At 36.3% G+C, this 17,107-nt stretch overlaps 1 protein-coding gene across 2 annotated transcripts in view; it reads left to right on the forward strand.

The window, feature by feature from the left end:
- The window catches only part of COG6 (component of oligomeric golgi complex 6), a 55,359-nt gene that overhangs the window by 12,112 nt on the left and 26,140 nt on the right, over positions 1-17,107 (forward strand). For both annotated transcript variants that reach the window (XM_059493768.1, XM_059493769.1), the window contains exons 5-11: positions 2,725-2,836; positions 5,118-5,200; positions 5,439-5,509; positions 6,624-6,717; positions 11,448-11,576; positions 11,682-11,773; positions 15,923-15,987. In XM_059493768.1, the coding sequence (XP_059349751.1) occupies positions 2,725-2,836; positions 5,118-5,200; positions 5,439-5,509; positions 6,624-6,717; positions 11,448-11,576; positions 11,682-11,773; positions 15,923-15,987 (646 nt within the window). The remainder of the gene's footprint in view (positions 1-2,724; positions 2,837-5,117; positions 5,201-5,438; positions 5,510-6,623; positions 6,718-11,447; positions 11,577-11,681; positions 11,774-15,922; positions 15,988-17,107) is intronic.

Consider the following 17,107-nt stretch of genomic DNA (forward strand, 5'->3'; position numbering starts at 1 on the left):
ACCACAACCCTACTTCCACCTGAAAATGGAGAAAACCATTATGCCCAGTATGCTACACTTCTTAAAATCAGATTTCCTCCCATCCACAGTTTAATGGAAGTATAGATTCAAAAAATCTGAAGAACAGAAAATAATAAATGGAAATCTTCTGTAAGAGCACCTTAAAGTTTATGGACTTAGGAGATACACAGGCTCAAAGAACAGAAAAGTTTCTCAGCATTGTATCTGCTCCTCTCTTTGTGGAAGCTTTATTTCAGTTGAACCCAAAGAACACCTAGCATTTGCCTTCTCTCATCTATTTGCTAAAGTGATTGTCTCTTACCTAAAGGGAGGGGTAGTCCTGTCTATTTTCAGCTTTGTGGATTTATATTAAATTGAGACTAATTTATTTAATTCTCTGATTTACATTTTCTGTTGTTTAAACAAAATACAGTGGTGGTGATGGTGAGGCATTAGACTTGCTCAGCAAAAAGTGTGAAAGAGGAATGCTTTGTTGAAAGCAGCATCATTGTGTTAAATTTTTTAAGTGTCCTTGGCTGATTTTCAATTTGAGTAGCCATCTTGAGCCATTTGAGATGCCTCTAGGTTTTTCTTGACTCATAATATTTATAATTTTGATTATTATTAGTAGTTGTAACTGATGATTGAAATGAGCTCTTCTTATGCTCCAGAGGAGTTCTGAAGTGTAGTTTTTGTGAGAGTTTTGTAGCAGCAGTGAGGTCAGTGCCTCTTGCCTGTGACAGCTTCTGGTGCTGGCACACCCCAGTCCCTTAGCACAGGCTGTGGTAAACTGAATTAGAAAATGCATGTAATCTCCACCCCCAAGAAGTAAGAACTTCTGGATTTTTTCCTGCCAGATTTGTTCCCTGATCTCATTCAGTACATGATGCTGTGAACAATGGTCCTGGAAGGTCAGTACAGGTCAGGGATGAGCAGGGCTGGCTGAGGCAGCCTGAGTAGCATGGCTTACACATCACTGCAGTGAGTATATTAGTGCAGAGCAGACCTGCCCCATCTTTCATCTGTTGTGAGAATTTCATAGTTACCCTCAAAACATCTCTCACAGGCTTAATACTGATTTTAAAATACTCTTTTGTTAATATCTTCTTGTCTCTTTCTTGTACATTCTGTAGACCACTTGTCTTTTTGCCTCTTACAGGATGACTTGCTCTCTTCAGATTTCACCATATAAATCTTCTGGCTGAAAATTTACTGAATTTGTTCCAAATTGTCTTGTTCCATTCCCCTTCCACTGTGTTGGAAAATGCCTGGACTTTTCATGGACGCATCTGCCTGTAGAGTTGGTTAAAATGATCCTGCATTACTCTTGTACCTTCCCTGAGAAACATTTGGCTTCATGAAGACTCAAAATTTCGAATTGTAGAGTTTACCTAGAGAAAATTAAATAGTTTTATTTTAAGCATTGCAAAACTGTCAATGTAAAGATAAAATCATTATAGTTGCCTAGGACCCCAGTGAAGCCTGAATTATCAATTCAAGATGTGATATTAAAGCATATGAGTTTTTGGTTTTCCTTTTTGATTAGGTCTCTGTCGTGTAACTTAGAAGTATTGGCTTACTTTCATCTTTGATTTCATAGATTTTACTGTTAAAGTACTGTTGGATTTTATATTGCTTTCACTCTCATTGTTCAATGTGCTAGAGCATTGACAATTGCAAAAATTTAATCTGATCTCTAAAAGATTTTGTGGAACTGCAGGGTAGGAAAGTCATCCATGTCTACAGAAGGGAAGCCAGTTTTCCGTAATCAGTAGCTGAATGAAGTTCAGACACGAGTTGGATAGTAGAGAAGGAGTAAGTGAAAGCTTTCTTTTCAAGCTTTGATCTTGCAAGGAAATTTAATTGTACAGTATATAGAAGTATACTTGCCCCTCTTACCACCCTGTAATAATGATGTATTTGTCTTGTAGTAATTATATCACATTGAAAGATGAAATGATCTTAATGGAATTGAGCTTTATTCTTCTGCAAATAACTAATTGGTGCCTTCTCAATGTCCTGAAAAAGTTCCTTTATTTCCAGGAATACTGTGTGCTCAAACCACAGTTCAAGCAAATTTTCTGTTGCTACAGGAATCCCAGTCCATTCCATTTGGGTCCTCCTGTGGTTGTAAGGAGTGTGACAAAACATGTGCAGGAAAATGCTGCCTATGTGATGGTGTTTGCATATTGCATCCTGGCTGTGTTTATTTCAGAAACAAGAGAATTAGCCATTGCATTTTGATTGCTTGTGACATTAGTAAATTGATATACCAACTGCATGGTGTTACAAAGAAATGGATCTGGTTTGCAGAAAAGTAGGTTAATGTAAGGTTAATTTTGTAATTTTGGATGCTATAGGCTTTTCCTTTCCTTAGTGAATTTGAAAGGTAATAACTGCAAGCATTACAAATGTGCAAGCACAAAGTATCTGGATTAGATAACTTATGGTGCAAATGCTGAAGAAATATTATTTTGAAGAACTTAGTAATTTTCAAATGTGTTAAAATACCTCTATATTGTCTTTACTGAATAATATGTGTAATCTTAATAGAAAGTCTTATGTGAAAAAGAAACTCAAGTGTTTGATGGCAAGAATGTGCTATTATAATTTAATAATAATAATTTCTGGTGCTGGTTGTATTTTGGAAGGTATAAATATGAAAAATAAGTCTTTGAGATAAGCATAAAAAGCTGATATCCTCTTCACTTTGTTTTATTACAGTCAGAGATTAGAAATGAAAGCACAAGTTGCAGATGCATTCATAGCAAAATTCCAGCTGACACCGGATGAAATGAATCTGCTTCGAGGCACAAAAGATGAGCCAATTACTGAGGTAGCTCAATGAACATTAAAATCTTCACCCTGAACTAAAATGTAGAAATGCCCTAACTGAATTGTACATGAGATATTATTTTCCATTTGCAATTTAATTTTTTATGGAAGAATGTACCTTTTTAGAGAATGGTGAATTTCTGATGAGTTTAAAATGTGTGATGAAAGATTCAAGTAAAGAGACAGAAAACCATCATTAAATTCTAGGTTGTGTAATGATGTAATGAGTTTGAGGCAAGTGAGCTCTCATGTAATCAGTTTGAGGCAAAGTAGTTTTCATATGGTTCTACACTTCAAAAAGACCTTTATGAAGTCTGAATTTTCAGTGAAGACATTTTAAAACTTCATGCACTCAAAGCAGATGAGAAGCTTGCAGCTCTCTAGTACTGCCACTGTGCATGTGTGTGTACATTTTGCATATTCATGTATATAGGTATTCAGTGACTTGAGGCAGTAGGAGCTCAGGCTATCCCTCAATGTTATTTGGTTGCTAAGGTACTAGGTGCCGATTCACTTTAGCCACCTTCTAAAATAGGTTTTGGAATATGACATGGTTTGAATAAGAAGACACAGTAAAAGGAAAATTGTTCTACAGTAAAAGCAAACTGAATAATGAAAGAATTGAGTATACCAAATAGACTTTTTTATCATTGTAGTTGCATGGAAAGCTTCATGTAGTTTATCAGCAGGTAGTCCAGATTTATCTCATTTTCACAGGCATCCTGTTTGCATTAAAAGCACTGTTAAAAACATGGAACTGATAACCATAAACAGTGCTAATGAAAGCATAAATAGAATGTGCTAAATAATTGTGCACTTGAGTAATTGCTGTATGCTTTTGTACTACTATTGCCAGGAAAGAATATTCAGGTTTCTAGGAAGCACCTATTGCAGGGAGCAATGACAGCAGCGCTGTGCCAGTTACTGTGTGGTTAGTTTGCAGCCAGCGAGGTCCTTTTGGAACTTAATCTAAAAACGTGCATAAGTAACTGAGATAAAACAGTTCTTCTGCTTTGGTTGGTAGACTTCATTAACATCATGTGTGTGCATTTCCCCTAGGATAGAGTCAACTAATGTCCTCAAAACACCTTTGGTCAGACTTGCAGGTTGGAAATTTTCTTTTATCCCAAAGGAAGAGTGTATTACAGCGGCCTGAGTGGGTCGCTGCTGGTGAGAGAGAGACGGTGAATCTTGTATCTTGATCAGAAGGCTGAATTTATTAATATATGATATATAATACATTATTACTATACTAATAGAATATAGAGAAAGGTTTTCAGAGCTGCTAGCTAAGCTAAGAATAGATAGAAAAGAACCCACAACAAAGTTGTGGCCAAGGATTCAGTCCCCTGGCTTGAACTGATGATTGGCCCTTAATTATAAACATAGAAAATGAGCCAATCAAGGTGAATCCTATTGCATTCCACAGCAGCTGATAATAATTGTTTACCTTCTCTTCGGGGGCCTCTGGCTCCCGAAGAGACAGAAATGTGAAATAAAGGATTTCTGTGGAGAAATGTCTGCGACAAGAGTGCTTTGGGTTTTTATAATCATGGTCTTTAACACAGTTGATGTAAGGCAGTAGATTAAATTGCTGGCCTCTTTTACTTAGAATATGTCTATTTTTATGTGACTTGAACCAGAATGAACGTTCCTGAGCAAACTGTTCAAATCAGAAAAGATGTAACAAACAGTTATATCTGAAATGCCGGTCTCCTCCAAGGCATTTTAAATATGTCTTCATAGGAAGGCCTGTTTGAAAATGTTACTGGCTTTCTATTTGCACTCTGAAACTAACAAAGTAACCTTTTTAGCTATATGTACTTGTCTTCTAGGCTTTAGGTTTGTTTCTTTTTTTTTTTTCACTGCTGCTGTTGATTTACTCCACAGAGAAATGTTGTTGTGGAAAACCTTAGTCTAGTCAATTGCAAATGTTTTTTTTTTTTTAATTTTTTTTAAAGAAATAGTTATCCCATTTCATGAGTACAAAAAATATCGATCTGCAATCATTGTACTTTACAATGTTTCATTTTGCTCCGTAGTTTCTAACAGTAATGGGAGACAGTGATGTAATGCATAGTGGTGTCCTCAAATATCTCCCTAGAGTTAATGAGTGTGAAAAACACATACTTTACAGGACAGGTCAAGACGGGTTAAAAACATGTCTCAAGTGCTTTTTGTTTTTTTTTTTTTTTTGAAAGAGGGAGTATAGAGTGCTAGAGATTTGAATAGAAATTACTGCTTTTAAACACTGCTTGTATTTTGTTTTTCAATTTATTTAGGATTTTTTCAAGGCTCTGGGACGAGTAAAGCAAATTCATGATGATGTCAAGATTCTCCTCCGAACAAATCAGCAAAGGGCAGGGTGAGTCCTACTTAAATGAGTGCAAGAGAATCATTTACAATTAAAAGCAGAAGTTAAAACAAACTCTCATTCTTTGCTTCATATGACAGAATATATACAGAAATATGCAGAATATTTCACCAAAAAAAATTTTAAATACTCAAAATTTTAATAATGGTATGTTGAATTTTACTTGAAGTGCCTTTGCTAGTACTGTCTAAAATAGAATTTGTAAATAAACATTTTATTTGTCTTGTAGCTTGGAAATTATGGAACAGATGGCTTTACTGCAAGAGACATCTTATGAACGACTTTACAGATGGACTCAAAGTAGGACTAAGAATGTTTTTATGTTTATGATTATTATGATGATGATTCCTATAATTCCTTCATGTGCATTGAACTTAGCACAAACCCCTTCCAAGATATATTAACATTTTGGTTTCCTTCTTAGGGAGCCAAACTGTTAATTGGCAATTCTCTAGGTTTTTGGGTCAATTTCATTATTATAAAAGTGGATTATTTATTTGTGTTTTTAGTAGATGGTTTTCCACAAAGAAAACTACTACAGTTTGGTAGTCCAAACAAAATTTTAATTGTATTGAATTTCATTTTCTTGTGAGTTAGAGGGAAGTTGTTGGTTTTAATGATTTGATAGTAGGATCTAGTTTAGTGGGAGGGGTGGTGGGTTACTTTTAGAAAAGAAAAAATCCTGTTGTCAGGATGCTCTTTTGAATGATAGTAGGCTTTTTTTTTTTATATGTACTCTGGTTGTAGTCATCCAACACCTTGATAGCCTCAAATACATCAAATATAATTGCTCTTCTCAAAAGCAAAAGACTGTGTCACTGACAATAAGATTCATGGGGAAAAATTGGTGCAGTGTGATTTTTATATTCATTAGCTGTTCTTCAGTGGATGCTGAAACCTCAAATAATAGTTGTGGTTACACCCTTATGAAAAGTCATAATTTTTCTGTCAATGTTTGATCTAGTTTATATGATTTCCACATTCTTGCCTGGAATATAAAAGATTATATAGTTATTTTGATGAAAGAAAAAATAACAGAATGAAATGACAAAACAAACAGCTTGCCTAACTAGTTGCTCCATTTTTTCTTAATACTTTACCTGAAGTGTGGTAAACAGTTATAAAGGAGCCCAATAAAATTCTGAAGGTTGAATGAGTCAACATTTGTATGTGGGCATGAAAAAATAGTAAGCTTCCTTTAATCATTTTTATTGTTGAAATTGGTGATGGACATGCATTTTACAGTACTGTTTGCGGGGGATTTTAATTGTATTAACACTAACTAGCCCAGGTAGCATATTCTGAAGTCTTCAAAATGAAAAGCCTATGAGTTTTTAACTTGTTTTCTCGTTTGACAGCTTGTATAAAATGTATTACAGGGTAAAGAATGTGCTTTTGTGTTGGTATCTTATAGATGAATGCAGGACATTGACACAAGAATCATGTGACATTTCTCCAGTTCTTGCTCAAGCCATGGAAGCCTTACAAGATAGACCTGTCCTGTACAAGTAAGTGTTTGTTATCTCTAACAGAAGCTGGTATTTTGAGCTTATAAAACTTAAAGACGGGCATGAATTACAGTGCCAAGACTGGTGGCACTTTGTTCCTGTGCCAAATTCAAAACTACCCAGAAACTTAAGTTATAAAACATGGTATTTTGACTGTTTTAAATTTCAGAAGTCTTTTTGACGTAATTATGATACAGGAAATGTCATTGGACTTTTCTAACTTAAAAGTTTCTAATTAAAGTAAAATGTCAGACTGTTTTAATTTAAATTAATTGTGAATTCCTGTGCTCTCATTCTAGGATTTTTCTGAAGTAAAAAAATCCTGTTCAAAACATGTGATTGTATCTTTTGAGTCCCCAAAGTAAAAAATTGGTAAAGGCTAATTAGCTCTTACTGAAGTGCCTGTGGTAGTAAGAATGTCTTCCATTATGAGTTATACAGTAATCTATTAAAAAATTCTACATATGGACCTCTAAAGTATAGAGGTATTTATATTTCTGTATCTGTGTAAAATACTCCTGTTATTCTGAATTTGCTGAAGTAAATGAAATGGTACTTAGGAGAGTGAGCCACCAGGTGGCACTGTAAGAACTGTTTATTGGGGTAACCATCTCTGAAGAGGTTATTTGCACTTCTTTGGGGTTTGGGCTTTTGGTTTTCGTTGGTTTTTGTTTGTTTGGTTGGTTTGTTTTGTTTTTATTTTTTTTTTTTAATGCATTCATCACATTTTGCTACCATTGAAAAATTGCTTTCAGCCACAGATATCCAGGGCAGCCTTTCAAAGGAGCATCCCGGTCTTTAGGAGTGTCAGTGTGAAGGTGTAGGTACATGATGCTGTAAAGTTTCTTGGAACCCTTCACAGGAAAAGTGCATGGGGGATGTGGACCTGAAAAGTGCTGTCAGTGTGAGAGAAAGCTCAGATCTGGACATGCTCAGTCAGCTCTCATGGCTAACATGAGGGAGAAGTGGTGTCGCTTCCACATCCTCCCCAGCTGTTGGATGGTGTGTTGCAGTACTTCAGGCCATAGCTGGGAATTGCAGTCTCTTGCATTCTCTCCCCTACACCCTCTTTATAGCTCCAAAAGATCAGTCACTATGATGTTCGCAACATTTTATAGGATTCTTTTTAGATACAGTTTTATTTTCTGTAATAAATACTTCGTTGAATTATGATACTTTGAAACTTCATAAAATCATTGTTTTGCTTTCTTACTTCAAGGGAAGAAAACCCCATCTTGTGCATAAATCCACTGCTGGCCAGTTTAAAATGAGTCTGCAAAAGATAATTATTTTTTTTCTGACACTTCTGTCACAAACACAGTAATAGTATTAACAAAGATAGAATTTGATTGCTAAGACCTTTCCTCCGCCAAAAGGGCAAAAAACCCTGTTACTGTAGATGATGCAGACACGTGTCTCTCATCTTAGATTATCAAGCTTAATTACTTGCTACAGCATATTATCAAAATTGCAGCACTGGTGCTTTACATTTTAAATCTCAAGATTTAGTTTATTCCCTTACAAAAATTTTTGTATACCTTTAAGTAACAAATTGCTGAGTTCATAATGTAGAAATTAAGTCACAGGAGAAAATAATTTTAATTAGTTTTTTTTGTGTATTAGCACTCTTGTGTGAACTAAACACTTTCCCTCCAAATCACAGTCCTTGCTTCTGATAAAGATTGTGATTCACTTGGGTGAAAGTGAGTAAGATGGAGAAGGATGAGAGTTTAGAACCAACTCTACAAATTCTTGTTTCCTTATATTGACTTACCAACTAAAAGTGTCAGAAGGACTACACTATGGATGGACTTTTTGGAACTGCAGTCAGTAGGGGATGTAAAAGAAACATTTCAAAAAGGTTTTCACTTCCTGGCTCTAACAGAAAAATTGAGAACTGTTTCCTAGAAAATGCACGGAGACATAGCTGAAAGCAGTGTTCCTCTTCCATCATCCACACAGGTTTAAAAAGGTTTCTTTTTTTCTTCTTTCCCCAGTGATCATTACTGTATATTTTAAACATTAAAGCTGGGTTGAAAAACATCCAAATGTTTTCTTCTCTGAACATGAATATGTGTAATAACATAGTAGTAAATATTGTGTTCTAGTGTAAATAATAGTTATTGCCAAATTTTTTAACATGCAGCGTTTTATAATGGTTATACCCTGTTCTACTGAGAGCAAAGGGAAAATTAGTAGTTTCCTTTTTAAAACAAAATTATCATTTTGAATGCTGTTTTCAGAACTAATAATGATCACAAGATCTGTTTCATGGCTGTATATTTAATGATCTATTGTATAGCTGCTTGTTAGAGAGGAAAAAAAGGGCAAACTGGTTTTTAGAGATGCTTGAGATTTTTCACTCCAGTACTGCTCCTTCTAGATAGTGGGCAGTTGTCAGATGCTAGATCTATTCTACTTTTAGTTGCATTATTTTTGTAAGTAGTTAATTTATTAGAATTTTTGTTAGACTTCTGTCAATTGCAGATATTTACTCTCCAGCTTAGCAAGTACAGTGTATGAGGAAAAACACTTCCAACAGAAATTTCCAGATTTTTCAGTATGCTCTTTCCTCACCTCTTTAATAGAATAATTAGGATTGAAAAGAACAAAACTGAAGGTTCCCTCTGACTTTTTATAGCAGAGTAGAAATCTAATTGAATTAATGCCAAACATTTTTGAAGCCATGTATTGTTTTCTTTTATATTTTGTTTTCTACATCTATTAAAAGTGAATGTACTGCTTATTAAGTGCAGACTTAAATAAGTCAGTGAATAAAATTATTTTTATTAGTATTATTTTATATATATATACCTCTGCTGAGTGTCATTGGTAAGTGACACCATGCTCACTCATTGACAATTTTCAGTTACATTGGAAAAATAAATTGTAATGTGTATTTTCTTTCTCTCCTTTTTAGTTTGTATGTTCTTCAAACATACAAACTTAAATTAGTTTTAAAAAAATAGAAGTGTTCTGTGGCTTGCAGATATAACTGGGATGTTACCAGCTTTCATTTCCCATCCTTCACTTGCTTTCATGCCTCAATGTCAACAGAAAGGTAGCCTGCTCTAAAAATTAGCCATGTGTAGTTATCAGCACCTCCTCTACCACCAGCAAGCCATTTGAGATAATACATTCTGGGCTATAATTGTTCATCCATTAAATATCCAGCTACATTTGCTTTGATTAAAATCAGTGAACAACTGTCAGATGAATATAAGTCTGTTCCCCTTAGCCATGTGGTAGCCTAGAAGGTAGAAGCCTTGTGTTGCAGTGCAATAAATTGCTGTGTCTGTCAGTCAGCTGGATCTTACGCAAACAGGAGTCCCACACCTGTCAAATATGCTTATGTGTACAAAAATTGAAAAGCTGAGTTTTCATGTATTTAATTCTGGGGGTAAGGGAATGGGAGAGTCAAGGAGCAGTTCTCTTTAGTGTCTGTTGAGAGGAATCAAGAAGATCATGGAGTATGCTGAGTTGGAAGAGACCCACAAGGATCATGAAGTCCAGCTCCTGGCTCTGCAAAGCACCATCCCCAAGAGTGACAGTATGTGCCTGAGAGCATTGTCCAAACACTTCCTGAGCTCTGTCAGGTTCGATGCTGTGATCAGTTCTGCTGGGGAACCTCTTCCAGTGCCCAGCCATGCTCTGGGTGAAGAATTTTTTCTTTAATATCCATCCAAAACCTTGCCTGACACAATTTCTGGCCATTCCCTTGGATCCTGTCACTGGTCACCACAGAGAAGAGATCAGTGCCTGTCTCTTCCCCTCATGAGGAAGCTGTAACTGCAGTGAGGTCTCCCCTCAGTCTCCTCCAGGATGAACACACCAAGTGATGTCAGCCACTCCTCATGCAGCTTCCCCTCCAGGCCCTTCATCATCCTTGTGGCTCTCTTTTGAACAAACTCTAACATCTTTATGTCTTCTTTATATTGTGGCACCCAAAACTGCCCCCAGCACTTGAAGTGAGGCTGCCTCAGTGCAGAGCAGAGTGAGACAATCCCCTCCCTTTCCTGGCTGGCAATGCAGTGCCTGATGCCCTGCAGGACACTGCAGAAGCAGTCACTTCGCTTTCTTCTCTCACGCCCTTTTCTTTCTTCAGTAATATTAACCTGATCCTGGAAAGACTGTGGCCTCTGCCAATGCTCCTGTGTGGGAAACACAATGTCAAGTACTTCTTTCAGTCTATTTTGCAATGGTACCAGAGGAGGCATACTAGAAAAAATGTTCAAATTCAGTAGAAAAACTCCACAAATAATGATCTGACAGGTAATTAATTTAGCGTGGAAACTAAGAGCTATCCAACCAAGAAAGAAGAAAAGGACAGTGTATATTTGTGTGTGTGTGTGTATATGTATATATATGTGTGTGTATATATATATATATATATATATATAAAAGACTATATATTGCAGCACCTGTCTGCAATATCAGAAGTCATGTCTTATCCTACCTCATCCTACACATTTGCTCTAGAGCAGACAGGCAGGTGACAACATAAAATTTGTCTTCTTTTCTCCTATTTGTCAGATGTACCATAGACAGAGCAGGATGATAGAAATTCTTACATCATCACATGGTTTTGAATGCTTTATAGTAGAAGCATTGATGCAAGATTTCTAGAACTATAAAAATGTTTACTTGAATTAGCTGTGAGGCTGAACTAATCAACTGTGGTGAGGCAGACTGGGGGGTTTTTTTAACCTGTTTTCATGTTTCAATAACAGATACACGTTGGATGAGTTTGGGACAGCTAGAAGGAGTGCTGTGGTCCGTGGCTTTATAGATGCTCTTACTAGAGGAGGTCTGGGAGGTACTCCCCGCCCTATTGAAATGCACTCTCACGATCCTCTGAGGTACAGTACTAACAAGAATGTAATGAAATAATCCTTATTTTGTTGGCATTTTGAATTCCTGACACCATAAACCACTAAATTACAGAAATTTCCGTCTTTGTGTAGGTATGTAGGAGACATGCTGGCCTGGTTGCATCAAGCTACAGCATCTGAAAAAGAACACTTAGAAGCTATGTTAAAGCTTGTGACTATTCAAGGTAGTACCGGTTTTAAAACATAAATTGTGAAGTGATAGTAAGTCTGTGATAAGAAAGTGTGACTGATTTCTTAGGCTGAGCTTCAGTTACAAGTCTGAGTTTAAATTTTCCTAAAAATAATCTCAGAATAGCTGGTGGTTGCATTCTACCAAAAGAGGGCCTGTAACAAAAGAATAGTGTTTCAAAATGCACTCATTTTATTTTACTGTACTTACAATAGATTTACATTAGATTTACAAAGGGACATTTTAGGATGTAGTTGAGAGTTCAGAATTTTTTTGTCATTTATATGAATACATATCTCTTTGAAAACATTGCATGTTATGTTGAGGATTTTCATTATGCCTTTACTCTTTTGTTTAGTTTTTCTTTTTAAAAATATAATTCCTTGTTTCTGCGAGTCTCTTTGTTCTACAGGGAAAATGGAATTTTCATCTGTCATTTAACGTCATTCCAGATTTATGGAGGTTAACATAAGCCACTCACAAATAGGTGGAGCTTTTTAATATGAAAACTCTCCTTCAGTTCAGAACTGCAAATTCTCATGCTTAGTCTTCAGCCTCTTTGCTTTGTTTTCAGTAGATTGAAGCTATACTTTAAAGACTTTTATCCTGTAGAAGCTTTAGTATGATTTGCCACCATAGTTTCAAAGATATTTTTTTATAAATTAGCATGTGTACTCAGTTGTAACAAACTCATTGTAAGAACTTATATGTGATAAATATCTGATGAGCTCTTCAGATTGTATGTCTCAATCCTACTCTGGGTTTTAAAGTGAATATGTATTCTGATTTTCCTTACTGCTGTAAGTATTAATTGCCTTCCCTTATTATTGTTATATGAAAAAAGGAGGATGTTCAGGAACTGTTGTAAATCAAACTGGAGGAATGCTGGTTTTTAGGTACAGTTACAGTGTACTGTGGAAGTGAATTGAATACTGTTTGCTGACAGTATTTCAGGGAGACAGGAAAGCAGACCTCATGATGGTTTTATGGTAGAGAAAAAGACATGGCAGTTCTTTGTAGATGACTGACCAATGCTTCTGCTGTAACTGAGGAGCCCTTCAGGACAAGCTCCATTTACATGGAGTGTGTAAATGTGTCTGGTTCTGCTGTGGGCTGGGCTTCTGCTGCTGTGCTTTGTTCTGAAATTCTTCCACTTCTTTGTGTAGTGCTTTGCTTAACTGTGAAGTTCTTTGGCCTCCTGACAGGATGTTGGCCTGAGGTGGTATGACCATTGAATGAGATATATTTAGAGCATTTCAGCCACAGAGCAAGATACTTGATAATATAGAGAATATAAATATTTGGGGGAGAGATTTTCAACAAAAAGTCACCAGGACAAAACCTTTTTCTGGAAAGACTGGTATAAACAAGAGATTCAGTATTTCAGTCTGAAGGAAAAATATGTTTTCCTAAGCTCTCCTGGAGTGGGTCTGCTATCACTGTTGCACAGTTTTCAAGAAATATGAAGAGGAATTCTTCCTTTCATGCTGGGAGCAACAAACTGGGAGCTTAGGAGATGCTGTCTGTAACTATTCCTCTGTGTTTTGGGGGAAATTTTTTTGATGACAAGGATAGTGATGTGATAAGGTCTGTAAGACAAAACAGTACTTAATAGGATACCACTGGATTTAACAAGAAACAGTTATGGGCAGTGCAACCCCAAAGTACCCTGAGATTATCTATTCTTTATAAATTCAGGTCCTGAGTTGGTAGTTAGAACAGCATCTCTGGTACTAAAAAACTCAAGCTGAATTTTCTGTGCTGTTGTGCAGTCTTTAGGTGTCTGGCTGTGCAGACTAGAGTAAAAATGGAGTTAATTTCAAGTTGCTATTTAACAAGTGGACATCTCGTTTATTTGCAGTTCGAGATAAGGATAGAGATATGCATCTTCAGAGTGCAGTGCTTCCTAACAAAATTTGAGATCTAATGTAAGCATTTCTGGAGACTTTCATCACAAACTGGGATTTTTTCCATTCCCCCATAGAGGGAGCCCAAGCAACTGCCATAGATAAAACACCTACTTGGCTGTCTGAAGTTAGGTCAGTCATATGTTTTCACTTCAATTTCAACTTTAGTAGTTTTTTACAGATGGAACCACTTCTGTTATTTTCCTTCAGGTGTGTCTGTCTGTACTGAATTCAGATTGTACATGTGGAACTTCTTTTTTTGAGAAACGTTTCTGTCCCAGTTTTTACTTTAAAGTGACCAAACTATGTAGCCCATAAGCAGAGTGTGCAAGGATGGTTTTTTGAAAAGTTTTAAAATGTTAAGCTTGCAAAAATTAGCTGTTTCAGATTAACCTGACCGAAAACGCTATTAAAATTTTAAGTGCTGAAAACACATTCAGAGAAGTTTAACTCTTTTGCTGGACAAGCATAAAGCACCTGGTTTTCCTCTTCAGAGTTTAGGTATTCAATAGCTAGCAGGAGCCTCCCAAGAGAAATCTTCTCTTGCAAGGAATTGAGAATTGCAGGCATTTTAAGAGATGCAGTGGAAACCCATTCTTTGTGGAGTTACAGGAACCCAGATGGAGAACAGAAGCTAAACAAAGTCAAAAAAAAGATCTCTCCTTTTATAGAAGGACAGTCAGAGAAAAATTATATATGGTGTAGCAAGGAGTTGGAAGTGTATCTTTAGTTATGAGCTGTATTCTAAAACTTATTTTGGACCTTTGAGAATTGTTTATTCTGTAGTTCTTTTATGTCAAACTTGCACCACTTATATAACCCATTCTGCTGGAAGATTTCACTGCTTTCGGAATCCAGAATTCTAATTGGACATGAAAATACATGCGAAGGCACAAGCATGTGGTATCTCAAAATTTTTATTCCATGTCCTTTAGTATTCGAGCTTGTATATTTTTTGAGCTAAAATTTTCATACCAAACAACTTGTTTTTAAGTCAATCTGGTCTAGATACACTATTGCAAATATGTGCTAGGTACTTGTTACATTGATGAGCAGTACAAGTGAAGTGTGACTGTTCCTACTAAAAATGTGTCAATTGTTAAGGTCTATCTGGGAGCTAGCCATTAGGTAAAAGAGCGCGCACGCTGTGGTTTGTAAACTTGCTTTTTGCCTTGATATCAGTACTCAAGTATATAAGTGTATTTTTATTACCTTACCAATTCAGTATGTTGAAATTCTTACAGCCACCACACTGAATTCAGTTGTTACTGCTTATATGGCTTTTCATGTAACTTGGTGTAAAGAGGCATTGGCACAGATCTCTGATCTTTCATTATTTTTACTCTCTGAGTTAATCTGTCTCACTCTGAAATAAGCAAAATATAGCTTCGGGTCACCTGATTTCTGTCACATGTCACAGTCAGTTTGTTTACTTTCATTGCATGGGTCCCATCTGAAGATGAACTCCTGTTGACAAGTTTTAAATTAGAATTAAAGTATTGCTTTCTCCATAAATCTGTTCTGAGTTGTTACTGAAGTGAGAGCTTGAAGATCTGTTGCTTTCAGCTTGATTGATTTATGACAGCACTGGTTGCCATGCAACAATTCATTTGTGTTTCGTGCTAAGATAGGGCAATATTCTCCTTTGTACATAGTTCTGTGGAAGATGAGTTTCAATTGCTGCTGGGGAGGAAGCGTTTGCCAGCGCTGCAGCACGCAGCAGTGTGGATGGAGGTACACATGTCACTTCATTAGTAGCAGCACCACGAGCTCGTCAGTAAGCAGCGCTGACAGACACGTGTGTTTGCCAGTCAGGCCTTGCAAACGGGCTGTGCTGCTGCTCCTCGAGTGTCTCACCAGCCTGGTGGTTTTTTGGGTGTTTTTCTAGTTTAATTTCATGAAGTGCTAATATTGAGCCTTACTGAGATAGCTTCTTGCTAAATCATTTATTCTTCCCCTTGCTGCTTCTACCTCAGATTCCCACGCACTGTGTTGCCCTAGGAAGCAATTGCACAGCAAAAGGTAATGACTCCAGGACTGTTTTGCCGTGCAGCTATTTCTTAATGGTTAGATTGGAGGTACAGTGGAGGTGTGAACTAGCTGTGTGGAGAAAAGAACACACAGTTCATAATGCTTTTTATGGAGGAGTACCTCCTACATTTGTTTATTTGTTTTATAATCTGAAGAAAAGAGAATTACATTTGCATAATCTTAGCATGTGTTTGCATTAACTATAGGTGTGGAAGAAAATATTCAAGAAGTAGTTGGGCACATCACAGAAGGTGTCTGCAGGCCTCTAAAGGTGAAGTATTTTGTTTTCCTTAGCACTCTAAATACAAAAGCTGTTCTGTCATGTTTTTTCGGAACTTGTGCTCCCATCTCTTCAGTGTATTTTCATTGCCCTTGGTTAAGAATTAGATTGTTGACTTCTGAAGGATTTTTTCTCAAATTAAAGATTCCTTTGTTCATAGATGTCTGGTTTATAATAGTCATATAAGGAGGGATACTAGGATGCTAAATTTGAGTCTTGATTTTGGTTTACTTTTCCTATGTTGAGGAGTACTGATGTATAAAATTACAGCTTTTTGGTAAGTGTATGGGAATAGCTGTTGTGGTGGTAGTAGTCAAATGAAAAATCCATGTAATTTACTAACATGTTTTTCATAGTCATCATTATGCTTAGGGAAGAGTGTACAGGTTGTGTAGTTGTGCCAGACTTCTGTAGGATAGTTTCCTTGCCTGTTTGTGAATATGCTAAGGACTTACTGAGCCATAACTTCTTTGTATATAATAGATTTCAGTAGATGTTTACTTGCATGAACATGTCAAATTGATATAAACTATTGATATTCACAACGTATCGTTCAGGAGGGAAGTGAACATTTCAGCTCTAGTGTGAAAAGCCAGTTCCTTTTGTGGTTTGTGGGGTGTTTTTTTTGGGTTTGTTTTAATAACTCCTGCTCTTGTATTTTAAAGACACCATGAAAAATTGTTTCCTAATTACCATCTTTATGCTACCTCAGTTTTTTGTATTTGTCACATCTTTCTATACTTGTCTTTTTTTCAGACTACAGCCTTAGTAAGTTTAGGGGACATATGTGATAGAAATCGTTAATGATGATCCATCAAATGATTGCCTGACTTGTCTATTGTATGTGCTTCACTTAAGCACTGAAGTAATCAAAGTGATGAAGCTGATACCAATTATTGCCTGACTGTGCAGTGTATAAATCCAGGTGGTTTAAAGCAAAAGCTACTCTGCCTCAATATGATTATAATAAATTTCTCTTAGGATTCTGTAACTATAACAACCGTATCCACTTGACAAATACTCAGTTTCAAATGTGAGCAGCTAGTTTTTGGATATTGCACATAAGTTTGTGATAAGAAAAGGATAAGGTCTGGAGAGAGGTAAAATTCAA

This window comes from Ammospiza nelsoni, chromosome 2, assembly GCF_027579445.1.
Source record: "Ammospiza nelsoni isolate bAmmNel1 chromosome 2, bAmmNel1.pri, whole genome shotgun sequence".
In the NCBI taxonomy this organism is placed as follows: domain Eukaryota; kingdom Metazoa; phylum Chordata; class Aves; order Passeriformes; family Passerellidae; genus Ammospiza; species Ammospiza nelsoni.